Here is a 14212-nt window from a genome sequence, read left to right on the forward strand (position 1 = left end):
TGATTTATATGGTAATCTGGTACAATGTTGGACTGATTAAGGATGTTCCAACTGAACATATAATTTCTCAAGTTAGATAATCGCATTTGAGCCATTGGCATAATTTTTATTTCCTCAAATTTCATACAAATTCATACCTTAATCATTATAATGTATCTGTGTTCTTTAGTTAATCACTACTCCTTCGGGTAAATCTATATACCTTACCTACTTTTGATTCAAACTTTTTGTTAAGTTTCTTCCTCTAGCCTCTTTATCATTGAAGCATTTGGTTGTTGTAGGTTTGGAAGAAACAGTTTGGCTATTTTGAGATCAAAAGTTATAATTGAATTCCATGGATTGTTCAGACCAATATTCAATAGTTGAATTCTAACAATGATCATACTCCTATCAGTTAAGCCTATAGAAGGCAGTTATACCAGACCTCACCTATTTTTTTATTTTTTGTTTTTTCACACTAGGATATTACAATCACTTGTTTACAGTTATTCTACATACATTCATGTTCAGAAAGCATACGGCCCTTTCAATCGAACAGTGGGCTCACTACCGTATGGCTTGAAAAACAGCAATCTGTACAGACTGGATCAACATATACAAATAACCAGCGATATAGTAGGCATAACATTATACATTTATTTTACTGTTATACAAGTTTTTTCGCCATAAAGAAATTCTTAAAGTAATGCATCTGCCAGAAACAAACTACACCAAGAACAACAAGTTGGGCGATAGTCCACCAGACTACACGAGAATTTGTAAGCTCGGATTGATCACGAAATTCCTTCTCACGTTCCTGTATTAATAAACAAAGTTTTGCAGATGTTAACCAAGTGATTCAATTAGATAACATGAGAATAATAGTATAAGACTTACACGTTGGGCATTTTGTTCGATTTGAATATCTTCTACACGTTCGTTTAATTCATGGACTCTTCTAACTAGATCTGAATACACATATTCGTGATTATTTAGTGTACTGCTGCATCCAATTCTATTCAATCAATATATGCCGCACTCACCGGAAACTCCTTCTGCATTGTGATCGTGGTGGTCAGTTGGGTCATCAAAATCCATATCAAGTGTCATTTTCTAATTTTCCAATGTTATCGTTGGTGCCTTTTTTTGTTGGTTAAAATTAAATCCAATAATCAACTTACAGTTTTCGAGTTATCAAACCATGAGTTTGAGGCAGCAGAAAGGCAGATGGAATGATCACCAGACTCAAGAGATGTGAAAGTAAAGCGACCCGAAGATTTACTTTTAGTATCTACAATTTTATGACCTTGAGGAAGTTCCTACATAATATCAGCAAATTTAGTCACCTCCATCGTACAGATTGACAGGATGCCATCATTTACTTACTTCGACTGTAATTTGAATCTTGAGATCGGGATTCTCCACCCATTTATTCTCTGAAGTAGAGAATTGCTCAGACTTGTAAATACCTAGTTGCTATTGTTGTTAGTCTTTTGCTTTAAAATTAGATTGCAAAGGTCCAAACTGACGTACCAATCACCATGGTTTCTTTTGGTAAGTCTTCAACAAAACATTTCTTTTCTGAACCTTCAAGATAAAAGTATAGTGCTTGTGTTTGAGCAATGAAGGCAAGTAATAGGAACAAACTCCCAAAATGCAGACTAGTCATCTTATGACTATTCGTTTGAACGCGTTGTTGAAAGTAAATAGTAACTTATAGAAAAGGAAGGAATAGAAAAAAGTTAATTTGCTACATAAATTGGGATGTTTGCACACAGCAAAGTAGAAAATGAAATTTCAAACCAATCAAATATCAAAACCTGATTTTTTTAACTGTACGCGATGTATTGCAAGTCGATGTGCACTCTAAACCGAACGGATGATTACATTTTACAGCGATTAAATTTTATATAGCATAAGTAGCACATATTAGAAAGGAATATCTGGCCTTAGCGATTTTGATATGCGGGTAAACCAACTGGTAAGATTATTTGCATTACATATAGTCGAGAGGCAAAAAAGCAGCTTTTGATTCTGAATCCGACTGAAAAGCTTCATATGATATATTTGAGAGTAGTTGAGTGATGAAGGATACTTGCATTCGCATCAACAGTATCAGTGGTTACAATCGATTGACATTTCCTTCAAGAGGAAGGAGAAAAAAGTTTTAGAGAGAAGGCTCACCGTCAAAATCAAAAGCCAGCCGCAGAGCATGTTTAGATCGTATTTCAGCTAAATGGTGATCTCTGCAATCGAAGGAAGTTGGCTACCATGCATTTCCTGCAAATACCGCATAATTGCTGCTTTCGGTATCTAATATTTGAAGGTCGAAAATACTTCGGTTAGGTTACCCCAGATAATAGCTTCACCAATTCATCTTCTGTGCCTTTCCGGTAGTAGGCATATCAAACATCAATGAATTATACCTACATCAAGTATGCTATAGATGTTGAAATGCCAATACAGCTGATAAATACGTCAAATTTACGACATCGCCGAAGCTTGTGATTGCATACGATGAAAACGTGGATAACGTATAATCAATTGTGGATTTAAAGCGAGCTGACAATGAATGTTCTTAGCGCAATGTAGAGAAACAATCAATAATTAGTAGCTGAAATTTGTATGGGCAGTAGTATTAATCATTAAAATACGATATGCATCCTTGAACAGATCGATGAAATTAGTTACAACATTCAAGAAAGATGTCTAACTGTATCTACAATTCCTAGCGTAGTGGGTTATCTCAAAATGCGGCTCACAGGATTAAGAGAAATCTACCTCAAAATGTACATCTATTCTTATAGTTGTGCTGTATTTTTTTTTCCTGGAACAGAAAAACAGTTGAGAATAATGCTCACATAGTAGCGATAAACTGAGTCAAAAGCATGAAAAATGATGAGTAAGTTAGAATAAAAAAAGGAAAAAATGAAGTATTGAAATTGACCCAGTGAAAATGGGCGTTCATAAGCTGTTGATCTAGGCGCGTGATTTCTTAGTCGCTACTCCTCCTGAATGAAAATTAACAGCATTATTTTGGCAGAGCGGTATCTGTTGAATTCTACGAATGATAACTTCATCTCTGTTCATAGCAGCAAGTGATAGTCTCCTTTTGGTAGGGATCTAAAGTACCCAGACCGCAACCAGTTTTCCAGTGAACTTTTCGATGAGAATCCATGTACAGTTCGAGAGCCTATCACGAAAAATTTCTGTTATACCTTCTTAACTTAGTAAAGGATAACCGTGTAAATTCCTTTAGCATATGACTGCATGAATACTACCTCTCAATAGCGATTGCTATGATTTGCAGCTTTAGATGTTCACTTAGTGATCTTGCTTTTTTGCTCACTTTCTTTCTGAATTGATATGGCATCTTATATAGTGCATACTGCTGGCTGATAATAACTCATAAATGTGAATTTCTTTTTTTTTAATCTACTTGATTATATGGCATAGTGTTAAGTGCAAACAATGTTACATCCGTTCCTTAATTTTAGATTGTTTCAATTGTGAATAGCACCATTATAATGCATAAAACGATAACTCAGCGATCACTGCACGTGTAGGTTACGAGTAGCTGCGCATTGGATCTTTGCTTTCAAGTATATTACATTTGTGTCATAATGTTACTAATCTTATGCACATCTGACTCTATGTTATTATTGTTCGCAGAGCTACCAAATAATTACTTGACTTAACCAAATAATACCTCACGCCTCGGTCAATTATACTTACATTCCCCAAATGTAGCAGTGTCGTTTTTTATGAAATACAACACCTCCTTGCCACGTGCCTGCTGTTTTTGATCGGATAACGTATCAATAGCGTATATACTTTATACCGCCAGTACATCAGCACAAGGATTAATTACAACTCTGTCTTACAATCAGTATTTCGTTTTAACAACGTATAGCAGCATGGCAATTGAAAGAGTGTATTTATAAGCTATCCAGTGATACAATAAATTAAGACAGAAAAAAAATACTCTTTCCTAGCCTGTCTTAGCAGTCGAACGTATTAAACAGATGCTAATATTGCTGCTTTTAACATTAAATATATGGCGAAATACCAGGAAGATCAACGAACGAAAAAATGTTCGGGTATGGTTAAGAATCCGATTACAAACACACCGCATGAGCTGTGCACTGCAGAATTACAACAGAAGGGATCAACTCAGCAGGAGCATAAAGAAATGCTTATCTTATTATAATTAATTCAAAACGAAAGCTTTTACTAGTTTTTGTAAAAGAGTGTTTGAAATGTCGATAGTTTCAACGTAGAGATTTAGTCGTGTTTAATGTAGAGATGTTCTTTTGCTTCCAAACACAATACCCACTCTTATTGCTTAAATATCTGTAGTACAAACGATACGCGCTTTTGTCGTTGCTCGCGGACATAGTGTCCGCCACAGGACTCGCTGTCAATAATAGGGTCTATTATCAATTTCAAATTAACCCAGGAATTTTGTAGCAGTTTGAAATACAAAATGACTACACTACCAAGCAACTATATCAGCTCGCAGACGTAGAGTCAGAGTGCATACTTCCATCAATCGTACATATAAGCAAAAATCATCATACCATGTCTGTCATTAGCACATCGGCCGGAGATAATAGCGGAATTTATTTTTCAACACGCCATTTGCAATTACAAACGAAAAGCTTAATGGAAAGTTTATTTCCTTCTTCCCAAGTTGAATTTATACTTTTCTATTTTTTAACTTGTATTCACTTTTGATAAAATGAAATTATGCTGGGCTTCATACTACAGAAGTTAAAACTATATTGCGGCTGCTCTGTACCTTCAATTGTATTTTATCTTCTTACTAGAAACCAGACCACAAAGAGAGTCAACAATAGTCCTCCCAATTGGTTACTACTTCTTATTGGACTCATAGAAATTTTGGTACCTGTTTTATATGACACAGATGGAACAATACTTGACCGAGTTATATGCGCCGTTATGGCTGTCATCATGACTTCGGGGATGCTGTATTATGTTGCAGACCGCCGACAAACCCCCGTAGGAGCAAAACTTCGACCTTTTTATGAGATTCTTTCTCGTTGGAACGAAGCACCTGAAGTTCATACAGATCACAAAAAAGTTGACGATGTAGACAAGTCCAAAGTAATCACTGTCGGCGAGATTCGAGTGGACGCAATGAAATTTCTTCTTCGAGCCATTGTATATGCGCTTTTATATATGCCAGCGTTCGCCACCATGGACGGTTTCATTCGTGCGTGTCAAGAGCCACCAGAAATTTTCGCTTCTATACCTTATCTTCACAGACTCTTCAAGGAACATGTTCCTTTCCGCTCGATGTATTACTATATTTGGGTTGGCATAACACTTTCTATGCATATTGCTATCGTCCCTTTGGTTCATCTTTTTCTGCATGCTATTCAACTCAATGTTCTAGCCTGGATCCCCAATTTGAACTACAAGTTACTCATCAAGTTGCACCACGACCTTGTTCATTTTGTCGCGCAACCACCGATTTTTAACAAACCCTGGCTAACTCGCAATGTTCATGATTTGTGGTCAAAACGTTGGCATCAAATTTTTCGCCCAGGTTTTCATCAGGTTGCGTATAACCCAATTCGAAAACTGTTCGGTCCAAGACACAGAACCCTTGGGCGCTTGTTCGGTATTTTAGGTGTCTTTGCTTGCTCCGGTCTAATGCATGACTACATTGTCCTTGCTATGCTTGGATATAGTAATTGGAACAAACCCGGCATTCTCGGTTACCAAACATTGTTTTTTATGCTTCAAGCAATCGCTACCATTACGTCAATAGCAAGTCCTCGTTTGCCAACTTGGATCTCAAGAGTATTAACGTTAGGTTGGATCTTATATACAGCGCCCTTGTTTGTAGAGCCCTATGTTCGGCTTGGCCTGCATCATAACGCTGAAGTACCTGGCTTCCCCAAATTTATGGATACTCGTATTGGCGGAATCTGTCCCTACGGTCCGCGTGAATTGATTTCGCAGTAAGTCGTAACCTCTCTTCACGATATAAATTTCATTATTTGAACCTCTTCTCCACATTCATCATTTTGTATCACACTTTCTTACAATAAATGCATCCTAATATCGTTACTTTTAGACAATATTTAATAATAAACAATAAATTAGAAGTATTTATTCCAGTTGCGAGATAGATGGAGTTGTCGAAAGCTTTCTCTTGTGCTTTTTCAATGAACCCATAGTCCCAAATAAAAACATATGAATGCCCGTTAATCCCAAATTGCTCAGATATTCTAGATATTCTATACGATATTTCAAATAATTCCATTGGACGCCACCAGCCTTTGGTTAGAGTAGAAAGGAACGTTATTTTTAGATTTTTTTTCTTAATATGAACATCAAAAGTGATGGAACAAAGTACACTTACCTCTTTTAACCGGGTCAAATATTGAGCTGTAACAGGCTGAGAATGCTTTATAAGCGTTTGAGCTTCATTCTCGAGACTCTAATAGGATCGGAAGGGTATACCGATTTTAAGTTTTTGAACACTATACTGCGTAATATACAGCGCTCCCCCCTTACATTATCAACATACCTCCATAAACTTTTTCGCAAACCCAACCAATGCTGGAGAATGTGTGAGTGATGAGGTATAATTAGCTTCTACTGCTCTTTCTTGACAAAGATCATGGAAAAAAGCAAGGACTCCTCTGAAACAAAAAAAAAAGAAAGATGCGATCAAAACACTTTAGCATAAGAATAAATCACTATTCAAAAGACGGAACTCATGCGCGAACTCCAAGACTTACCTGCTCAAAGAGGTTGTTACTTTCTCTTGCCAAGAATCATCTAAGAACTTGTTTCTCCATAGCGAGTTGCATATATCAGTTACATACTCGTTAAAGTGCTGTAAATACTTTGGTGTATGCTGCGACATCCACTCTTCTGTTTTGTTCTCGTTCTCTTCGAACGCAAGTTTGTAGGTATAAATAATACCACATAAGCGGCTGATTGGCATCGCCGACACAGAATATAGAGTACGCTGAATGAAAGCTGCTTCAGGGATGATGATATCTGGTATATTATCTTGTAAAGAAAGGGTTGCAGCAAGCTCAAAAAAACTTAATCCTGCGTGTTGTATCAACGGATGGTCATTTTCTAATAAGAAGCCTGTTACGCTCAACTGACCAACATACTGTACCATTTGTTCAATGGTATGAAAATAGTTAGTGTTAAACGTCAAACCAGCGAAAGCATATGTACTATTCATGTTGAATAAAAAAGATTAGTCGTTTTTCCAACTCGACAAAAGCAAAAAAAAAAGCATTGGTCGTTACATGAATTCCATATCTGCATCAGTATCTCTTCTAAGTTGAAAATGGCGACGCCAATCTAAGAGCCCCCAATTTGCCAGCCAATCCGTATAGCAAAGTATTAGCCTTGATTTCCATTTGGTATCAGATATTATGAACAGTTCAGATAATGGTTTCAAAATATGATCATATAGTTCTACATGTAAAAAACAAGTAAGCACAATTTCAATACCAAACACTATTTGTAGTTCTACCTTTGTAATCTCGAGGCTTTATAAAGGTTATCAATTCAAATATTTCTGTGTCAAAATCAAATCCATTCCATATCGGAATGTATGCAAACAGAAATTGCTCTATGCAAGGAAGTTGGCTCTAAAAAATCAAATGGAGAATTGCTTAATCCCCTGTTTCATTGATATGATTAAGTACAAAAAATAGGTTACCTTTGCGAACCGTGTGACTTTAACAAACTTTTTTAACATTTCGCGTAGTTCATGCTTCCCAACATCTCGTTTGTTGCCCCAGCGGAGCAAATCCATTATCTTTTGCGTGATCCAAAAACCGAGTCGATTCAATGCCGTACCTGCCACCAAGAAAAAAAAAGAAAATAAAACAGACAGAAGAATCTTGAGTCAAAAAACGGTTCAAAATGACCAAGCTGTTTTGCCATGGTGAATAACACTACCATCTGGTTTACTAACAAGAATATGCTGCATCTTCCGATTATCTAATACTGCGCTCAACTGTTCAGAAAGCTCAAGATTTTCTATGTGGTTCACAATATGTGTTACATCGATTATATCCAATTCTAGAGGAGTTGTTTTCTGATACTTTCTTTGACAATAAGTATATAGTAATCGATAAATCCCTGATATTTCTCAACTGTAACTTACCTCTGGAGCAATTTTTTCACTCGATTTCTTATACTTGGGCTTTTTGTGAGCAGGCAGTCTAAATACTGGTTTCTCAGTCTCCGGAGACATTGTGTATTCATTATCCCAAATCTGTCTGATGCTGGTTATGTCATTTTTTATTTCGGGAAAAGGGTTTTGGAAGACGAAGCGATTCGCAAGCCGGACATTATGAGGAACATCAATCTTTAAGTCATAGGTTTGGTACACCACCATCAGGCCGATCAGTTCACGATTATCCTTCACATCTTCTATGAGTTCCTTTCTAGTCCAATTTAATAGAATAATTTAGTGACTTTGTCAAATAGTACATTGGCTCGAACATACAATCGCATAACTCTGAATGGTGTTACATGTTCCCGTCTCGTTAAATAGTACAATAAATGACAGGCATACGGCCTATTTGGTTATGATATTGGTTAGTTTCCTTTTATGAAAGAAAAGTGTTTATATTGGGATATGTTACCTTATTGTCTCGTAGCTTAGAAAATGAAATAAGACATGGTATAATCTTCTAAGTTTCTCCTTAATGGCGATGATATCATAAACAGATATTGTCCATTTCAACAGTTCGGCCTAGTTATTTTTCACTATGAGTAGAGCAACAATAACGACCGATTACATACATCACTTACGGCCAAATCCAGAATTTTTTCCTTGTGTGATATGCTGGCAATAATACGAACAATATATTCATCAGTAATGTCGCCCCTAGGTAATAAATAATGAACTAATCTTTTGCTCGTGCCGATTGCTTTTGTGGAAAAAAAGTGGGGTTGGTGAAATCATTCTTTCAATTATATGATACTTGTATGTAGCTACGAGATGACTACATACGTAATTTTTTGCTCATAATAACCTCAAATAGTGCATTAAACTGTGGAGGCAAAAGTCCATACTTCTTGATGACTGGAAATATCCGTCTTATCTTTTTAAGTTTTTTTTGTATCCGATATGTAGGTTGATCTAAACGATCGAGCAGCAAGATCAATAACTGATCGTACAGAAGATTCCAACATTGAAAATACCTGGGTGAAATCCTGCCATTGTATTACTAATAAGCTCATCAACTGTTTCTCTGTTTATTGCTTCGAACGAGATCCCGTTCAAATCACCATTGTCTTCATTCTCGTTGCTTTCATTGTTATCATCGTCGTCAGTGTTTGAATCGTGAATAGAATCTTCGGCTTCTTTTATTGCATATGCTAGAAGAGTATGTAAGAAAGAATGCTGTAGATAACGTTGTAGATGGGAAGTTGCTCAACTGCTTACGATCAGAATCAGACAAACTCATGTTCTGCTGTTTGACAGAAGCAAATTGTGTGGGAAGTTAATACTATAATTTTTAGTTTCTCTTTAGGATCATATTTCCATTTTCAGCTCGCATTTATCGTAACTTGAAACTGTACAAAGGCATTTCCACTGTTGCACCAAGTTCAATCATCATGTTAACTTATTTTCGAAACAATATAAGCGCCTTCAAAAAGCACAGAAAGTAACAAAACACGCTACCATTCAAGGCTAACAATAGACATGGTATAATAATTTCGCTTATATTTACAATTCGATGAAAGCTTACATGCGGAATCCACGTCAAACCGTCTTTGCATTTCAAACTGTCACAAGTATTTCTGCATCAATATGAAATTCGCAATAGGCCCTGTTATTGAGTGTTGTACAAAACACTATGTTTGCAAGATAAGAGAAACGCGCGTATCATTTGTCTCTTAGATAATTTATAAATAATGTTTCCAGAAGCAAACATATTAGCAAGTGTTCCTAATACAAGCAAGATAAATTGCTTTGACCTACGATAACCAACTTCAACAATTACGATTGGAATTTCTTAATACCCTTCAACCTTTCTCCTTTGTCGTGCATCAAGCATTTTTGCAATTGATCTGCGATCACAGCCATATACCATTTTCACATTATTTGAAGCACCTAACACAAGCCGCGATTCGGCAACAAAAATGGTCTCCAAACTTTTTTATAATGTCGCTTATCTGGTCCTTCCAGCACTAATCCGACTCTTCCAAAGCAATATGTAAAACACTCTATTTGTGAAATGCCAAAATGGTCAAACAAAGTCTATCTGACAACAAAATCGTTGATTTAAACCATGAAGATGAATACACCCTCAACATATTGGACACTCATTCTCTCAGTGCGCTATTAACACTTCTGACTTCCCTGATGTCAGCAAGCCTCGTTTCAGCAGACAAATCTGTGGCAGAACATGTCAAGTCTCGTGTCCCAAACGGTTATTAATACATCCTTGTCTCCGCTGTTACGTATTGCCTTTAGACATCAGATGATCGTTCGGTGTCATGTTGAACATCAGAGACCAACAGTAACTATCTCGTATAACTATCTATACGATATACTTTTAGGCTTTTTGATACCACCATTTATATTCCTATCTTTTACTGTATGGTACTTTATTTTTGGCAAACTGAGTAAGGCTTTTTTTGTTTTAATGATGCGTAATACATGTGTTTATTGCAAGATATGCATATAATGATTACATAGCTATAAATGCACATATTATTTAAGAGATTATTTGGAGCTGCTTGGCTCGTAGTTAATCCATTTTGTCTTCTTTTTTTGCCTTGGTCTAGATAAACCACTGGTATTGGCATTGGTGATTGTTGCTGATGGGGCAGGGCTATGTATAGTAAGATCATTTTGGTCATTATCTGTGTTGATTTTGTTTGATTGAAATATATGATTACCTATCTAGACCGAACTGTGTGAAATCAAAATATCGAAAGAAGCATCGAGCAATATATCTCACATTTGTCTCCCTAGTCAGTTGAGGTAAATATTCCCGAGAAAAGAAATGCCTTAAGTTTTGTGCATCGATTTTTATAAAACGCCATTTGTGTGAAGGATTTGGAAAGAGAGACAACAGTCGAGGTACGAACGGAGGAAGTCTTCTATTCTGCGGCTCTTCCTGTGGCAAATGACGAGTGGTTGTTTCTTCCAAACTTTCCATGATTTGCCGTTCATAAACCTGCATCATGTATATGAATAATGGTATCATAATTTGAGGCCTCTCTGTAACTGTTTCCTTTGTTAACGGTTTTCTTTCCAAATGGTTCCGTAGATGGATAATTTCTGTCATATTTATGGTTGATTTCTTATTAAAGTGAACGCGACTTATAAATTGATATGTAAAACTGTCAGGTGAAATGAGTCTCATGAGTCTCCATTAGTCCTTTTATCTACACTGAAAATCAAAGGATGTTTGTATTTAAAAAAAGGAAAAAAAAAAAAATAAGTCCTCTCTATAATTTCTCAACCAGTAGGAATGCAGCATTGTATGCGCATATTTAGAAATACAAGATGACGTGTACAAATGTTATTATCATGATAACGTGTTTAGTATTTGAAGGTGTGTTTAATTCCTTTTTATGTATATAGGAGGTATGAAAATACCACAAATACATTATCATTCTGATGAAAGGATATGTACTTGCCAATATTCTTTTCATTAATGAGAGCTTCAGGAAGTGTCATTTGATTCTGCTAAAGAGTATATGAATCTAAAACAACTTGTAAGAAACAAAGATAAAGATAGAGGAAAAGAAAAGAGAGAGTAGTATAACTGACAACATTCTTGGATAACAATTTATCACTCTACTACTGTCTGATGTATAAGCTTTGTATTTTAGCTCTTCGGGAGGGGCTCTCAAGAGGACAATAAGTGAAAGAAAGGTTATTCAGACTGTTATGCTCTCAGTCCTGAAGGTGCTTTGGACTGAACAACTGCCATCAGTCCAATTTTATTCTAGGAAGTGTTTAGAACAGAGCGCCAAATTGGTCCGAATGCAGCTAATGAAAGAGTCCCAACTTTATTTAAGAAAAGTTCGAATCTAAAGCGAAATACTGTCATGACTCAACTAAACTGAGATAGAATTGATCGTTGCAGCGTTGACGTCCCGGTACCTCATAACGCAAAATTTTACATGTTACGCCCGCTGAAGATTCTTCATTGGTGCAGAAGGCGTAAGTGGTAGCGTATCCCAATAACCAAAGTAAGGAGCATAAGGTATCCGTTAGAGTTCGCCAATCGGGTAGTTTTTCAAAGCGGGATTATCTTTCGACATACAATCCTCTACGTGCGACAATAAGCACATTCTGTGGGACAATGAAATGATGGAAAGGGAAAAAAGCGACTAGTTGTTTCCTTTTCTTTACATTAATAAATGAACAATGACAGCAAGCTATTATCTAGGATTAGACTTATCTACCCAGCAATTAAAATGTACTCTTATCAATGATGAGCACACTATTGTTTGGGAGAAGGCTGTGAATTTTGACAACGACTTGCCTGAATTTGGAACGAAGCATGGTGCAATTGTAAATGACAATGTCGTCACCTCGCCAACGCTAATGTGGGTAGCAGCTTTAGACATGTTACTTTGTAGTCTGAAAGAGACTCGATATATTGGTTGTATCAGGGGTATATCAGGTGCTGGTCAGGTAACTATCATAGACGATGGGTTTTTTTACCAGAGAGAAAGCTGTATCTGACAAAATGATGTAGCAACATGGCAGCGTATATTGGAAGCAAGCAGGCATCACTCAAATTCAGCAATTGGATCCTCAGCAGTCTCTAGCAAAGCAGTTAAAAGATGCATTTGCCATTACACAGTCGCCTATATGGCAAGATGCGAGTACAACTGCAGAATGTCGCGCTTTGGAAGAATTTGTTGGAGGCCCTCAGGCATTAGCTGATTTGACTGGGTCCAAAGCATACGAGAGATTTACAGGAAATCAAATCGCAAAGGTTCGTAACTAAAAACTTATTCAATAACCTGGAATATAATTACGCGATATGAACATAAACAGACTAATTGTATATTTACAGATATACCATACAAATGAAGATGCATATGAAAATACCGCATATATCAACCTTGTCAGTTCATTTTTGGCAACTCTTCTACTAGGTCAGTTTTCTCCGGTCGATGCCGCTGAAGGTTCAGGAACCAACTTGATGAATATCAAAAATCATAAATGGGAAAAAAAACTACTCGACTATTGCGGAGGTCCTGATTTGGTAAAGAAATTGGCTAAAGAGCCAGTGGAAGGCGGTACCGTTTTGGGCAACATCAATTCATACTATAGCAAAAGATACGGTTTTCCTTCAGGTACAGTTCTTTTCGGATGTTGACAGTTTTTAAGGAAATAACACTAACCCGATCGAAGATTGTAAGGTTATGCCTTTTACTGGCGACAATTCTGCAACACTTGTCTCCATGAATCTAAGTGAAGGTGACTGTGTGATTTCCTTAGGTACATCGGATACTGTCTTGGTTTATCTAAAGAAGGGTGCTGCCGCAACTACGGATTCACATCTAATGGCACACCCCACAGACTCTGAAGGTTTTATGGGTATGCTCTGCTACAAAAACGGCTCCCTCACCCGTGAATATATTAGAGACAGTTACGCTAATGGCAGCTGGGACACCTTCAACGAGTATTTGGTTCAAAAAGAGGCTTTATTGAACGATTGTTACGGATTTTATTACTATATGCAGGAAATCATTCCATTTGCCAAAGGCATTTATCGTTTTGAAAATGGTAGTGCATTGAACGATTTCACAGACAAGACTATAAATGTGAAGGCTATTCTTGAATCACAGTTCATGTCCATGAAAATTAGATTACAGCGTATGGGTGGTAATAAAGTTAAGCGCATTCTAGCTTCTGGCGGTGCCTCCAAAAATCCCATGATTTTACAAGTGTTGTCTAATATTATGGGATTACCAGTCTATAGACAAAAAGGAGCGAATGGCGCAAGCCTTGGCGGAGCTTTGCTTGCCAAATATGCTGTACAAAACAAACCATTCGAAGAAATGATGGCAGAACATTCTTCAACGGATTTGGAGCTTATTTGCGAACCAGATATGGAAAGAACAAAGCGGTATTCAGAACTCGTAGATAAATTTGTTGACTTGGAGAGTACAATAGCAAAATAAAGGTGTTACATTAGCAACAAAACCTATTCAGTGTATATATTCTATAGTTATT

General features: G+C 36.7%; 5 protein-coding genes across 5 annotated transcripts; 2 read left to right on the top strand and 3 right to left on the bottom strand.

Annotated features, from left to right (window-relative positions):
* Positions 1 to 1002: 1002 nt before the first annotated feature.
* Positions 1003 to 1648, bottom strand: BDF20DRAFT_905433 (emp24/gp25L/p24 family/GOLD-domain-containing protein; the record flags this gene model as incomplete). The annotated part of the gene is made up of 4 exons (XM_053083161.1): positions 1003 to 1092; positions 1161 to 1298; positions 1366 to 1448; positions 1513 to 1648. The coding sequence occupies 4 exons, from the start codon at positions 1646 to 1648 to the stop codon at positions 1003 to 1005; spliced, it is 447 nt and encodes a 148-aa protein (XP_052938431.1).
* Positions 1649 to 4941: 3293 nt separating this feature from the next.
* On the top strand, positions 4942 to 5973 carry BDF20DRAFT_911708 (membrane bound O-acyl transferase family-domain-containing protein; the record flags this gene model as incomplete). The annotated part of the gene is made up of 1 exon (XM_053083862.1): positions 4942 to 5973. The coding sequence occupies one exon, from the start codon at positions 4942 to 4944 to the stop codon at positions 5971 to 5973; it is 1032 nt and encodes a 343-aa protein (XP_052938432.1).
* Positions 5974 to 6120: 147 nt separating this feature from the next.
* On the bottom strand, positions 6121 to 9780 carry BDF20DRAFT_911709 (Mis6-domain-containing protein; the record flags this gene model as incomplete). The annotated part of the gene is made up of 15 exons (XM_053083863.1): positions 6121 to 6288; positions 6374 to 6451; positions 6542 to 6656; positions 6756 to 7208; positions 7284 to 7455; positions 7514 to 7631; positions 7703 to 7842; positions 7945 to 8089; positions 8153 to 8435; positions 8498 to 8569; positions 8637 to 8746; positions 8806 to 8924; positions 9008 to 9136; positions 9199 to 9375; positions 9750 to 9780. 15 exons carry the CDS (start codon positions 9778 to 9780, stop codon positions 6121 to 6123), a joined length of 2310 nt encoding a protein of 769 aa, XP_052938433.1.
* A 949-nt stretch (positions 9781 to 10729) lies between these two features.
* BDF20DRAFT_911710 (uncharacterized protein) lies at positions 10730 to 11297 on the bottom strand (the record flags this gene model as incomplete). The annotated part of the gene is made up of 2 exons (XM_053083864.1): positions 10730 to 10838; positions 10906 to 11297. 2 exons carry the CDS (start codon positions 11295 to 11297, stop codon positions 10730 to 10732), a joined length of 501 nt encoding a protein of 166 aa, XP_052938434.1.
* A 1091-nt stretch (positions 11298 to 12388) lies between these two features.
* On the top strand, positions 12389 to 14160 carry BDF20DRAFT_834126 (uncharacterized protein; the record flags this gene model as incomplete). The annotated part of the gene is made up of 4 exons (XM_053078712.1): positions 12389 to 12658; positions 12723 to 12965; positions 13047 to 13329; positions 13388 to 14160. 4 exons carry the CDS (start codon positions 12389 to 12391, stop codon positions 14158 to 14160), a joined length of 1569 nt encoding a protein of 522 aa, XP_052938435.1.
* Positions 14161 to 14212: the final 52 nt, after the last annotated feature.

The sequence above is a fragment of the Mycotypha africana genome, assembly GCF_025528875.1.
Source record: "Mycotypha africana strain NRRL 2978 chromosome Unknown BDF20scaffold_3, whole genome shotgun sequence".
NCBI classification, from domain to species: Eukaryota; Fungi; Mucoromycota; class Mucoromycetes; order Mucorales; family Mycotyphaceae; genus Mycotypha; species Mycotypha africana.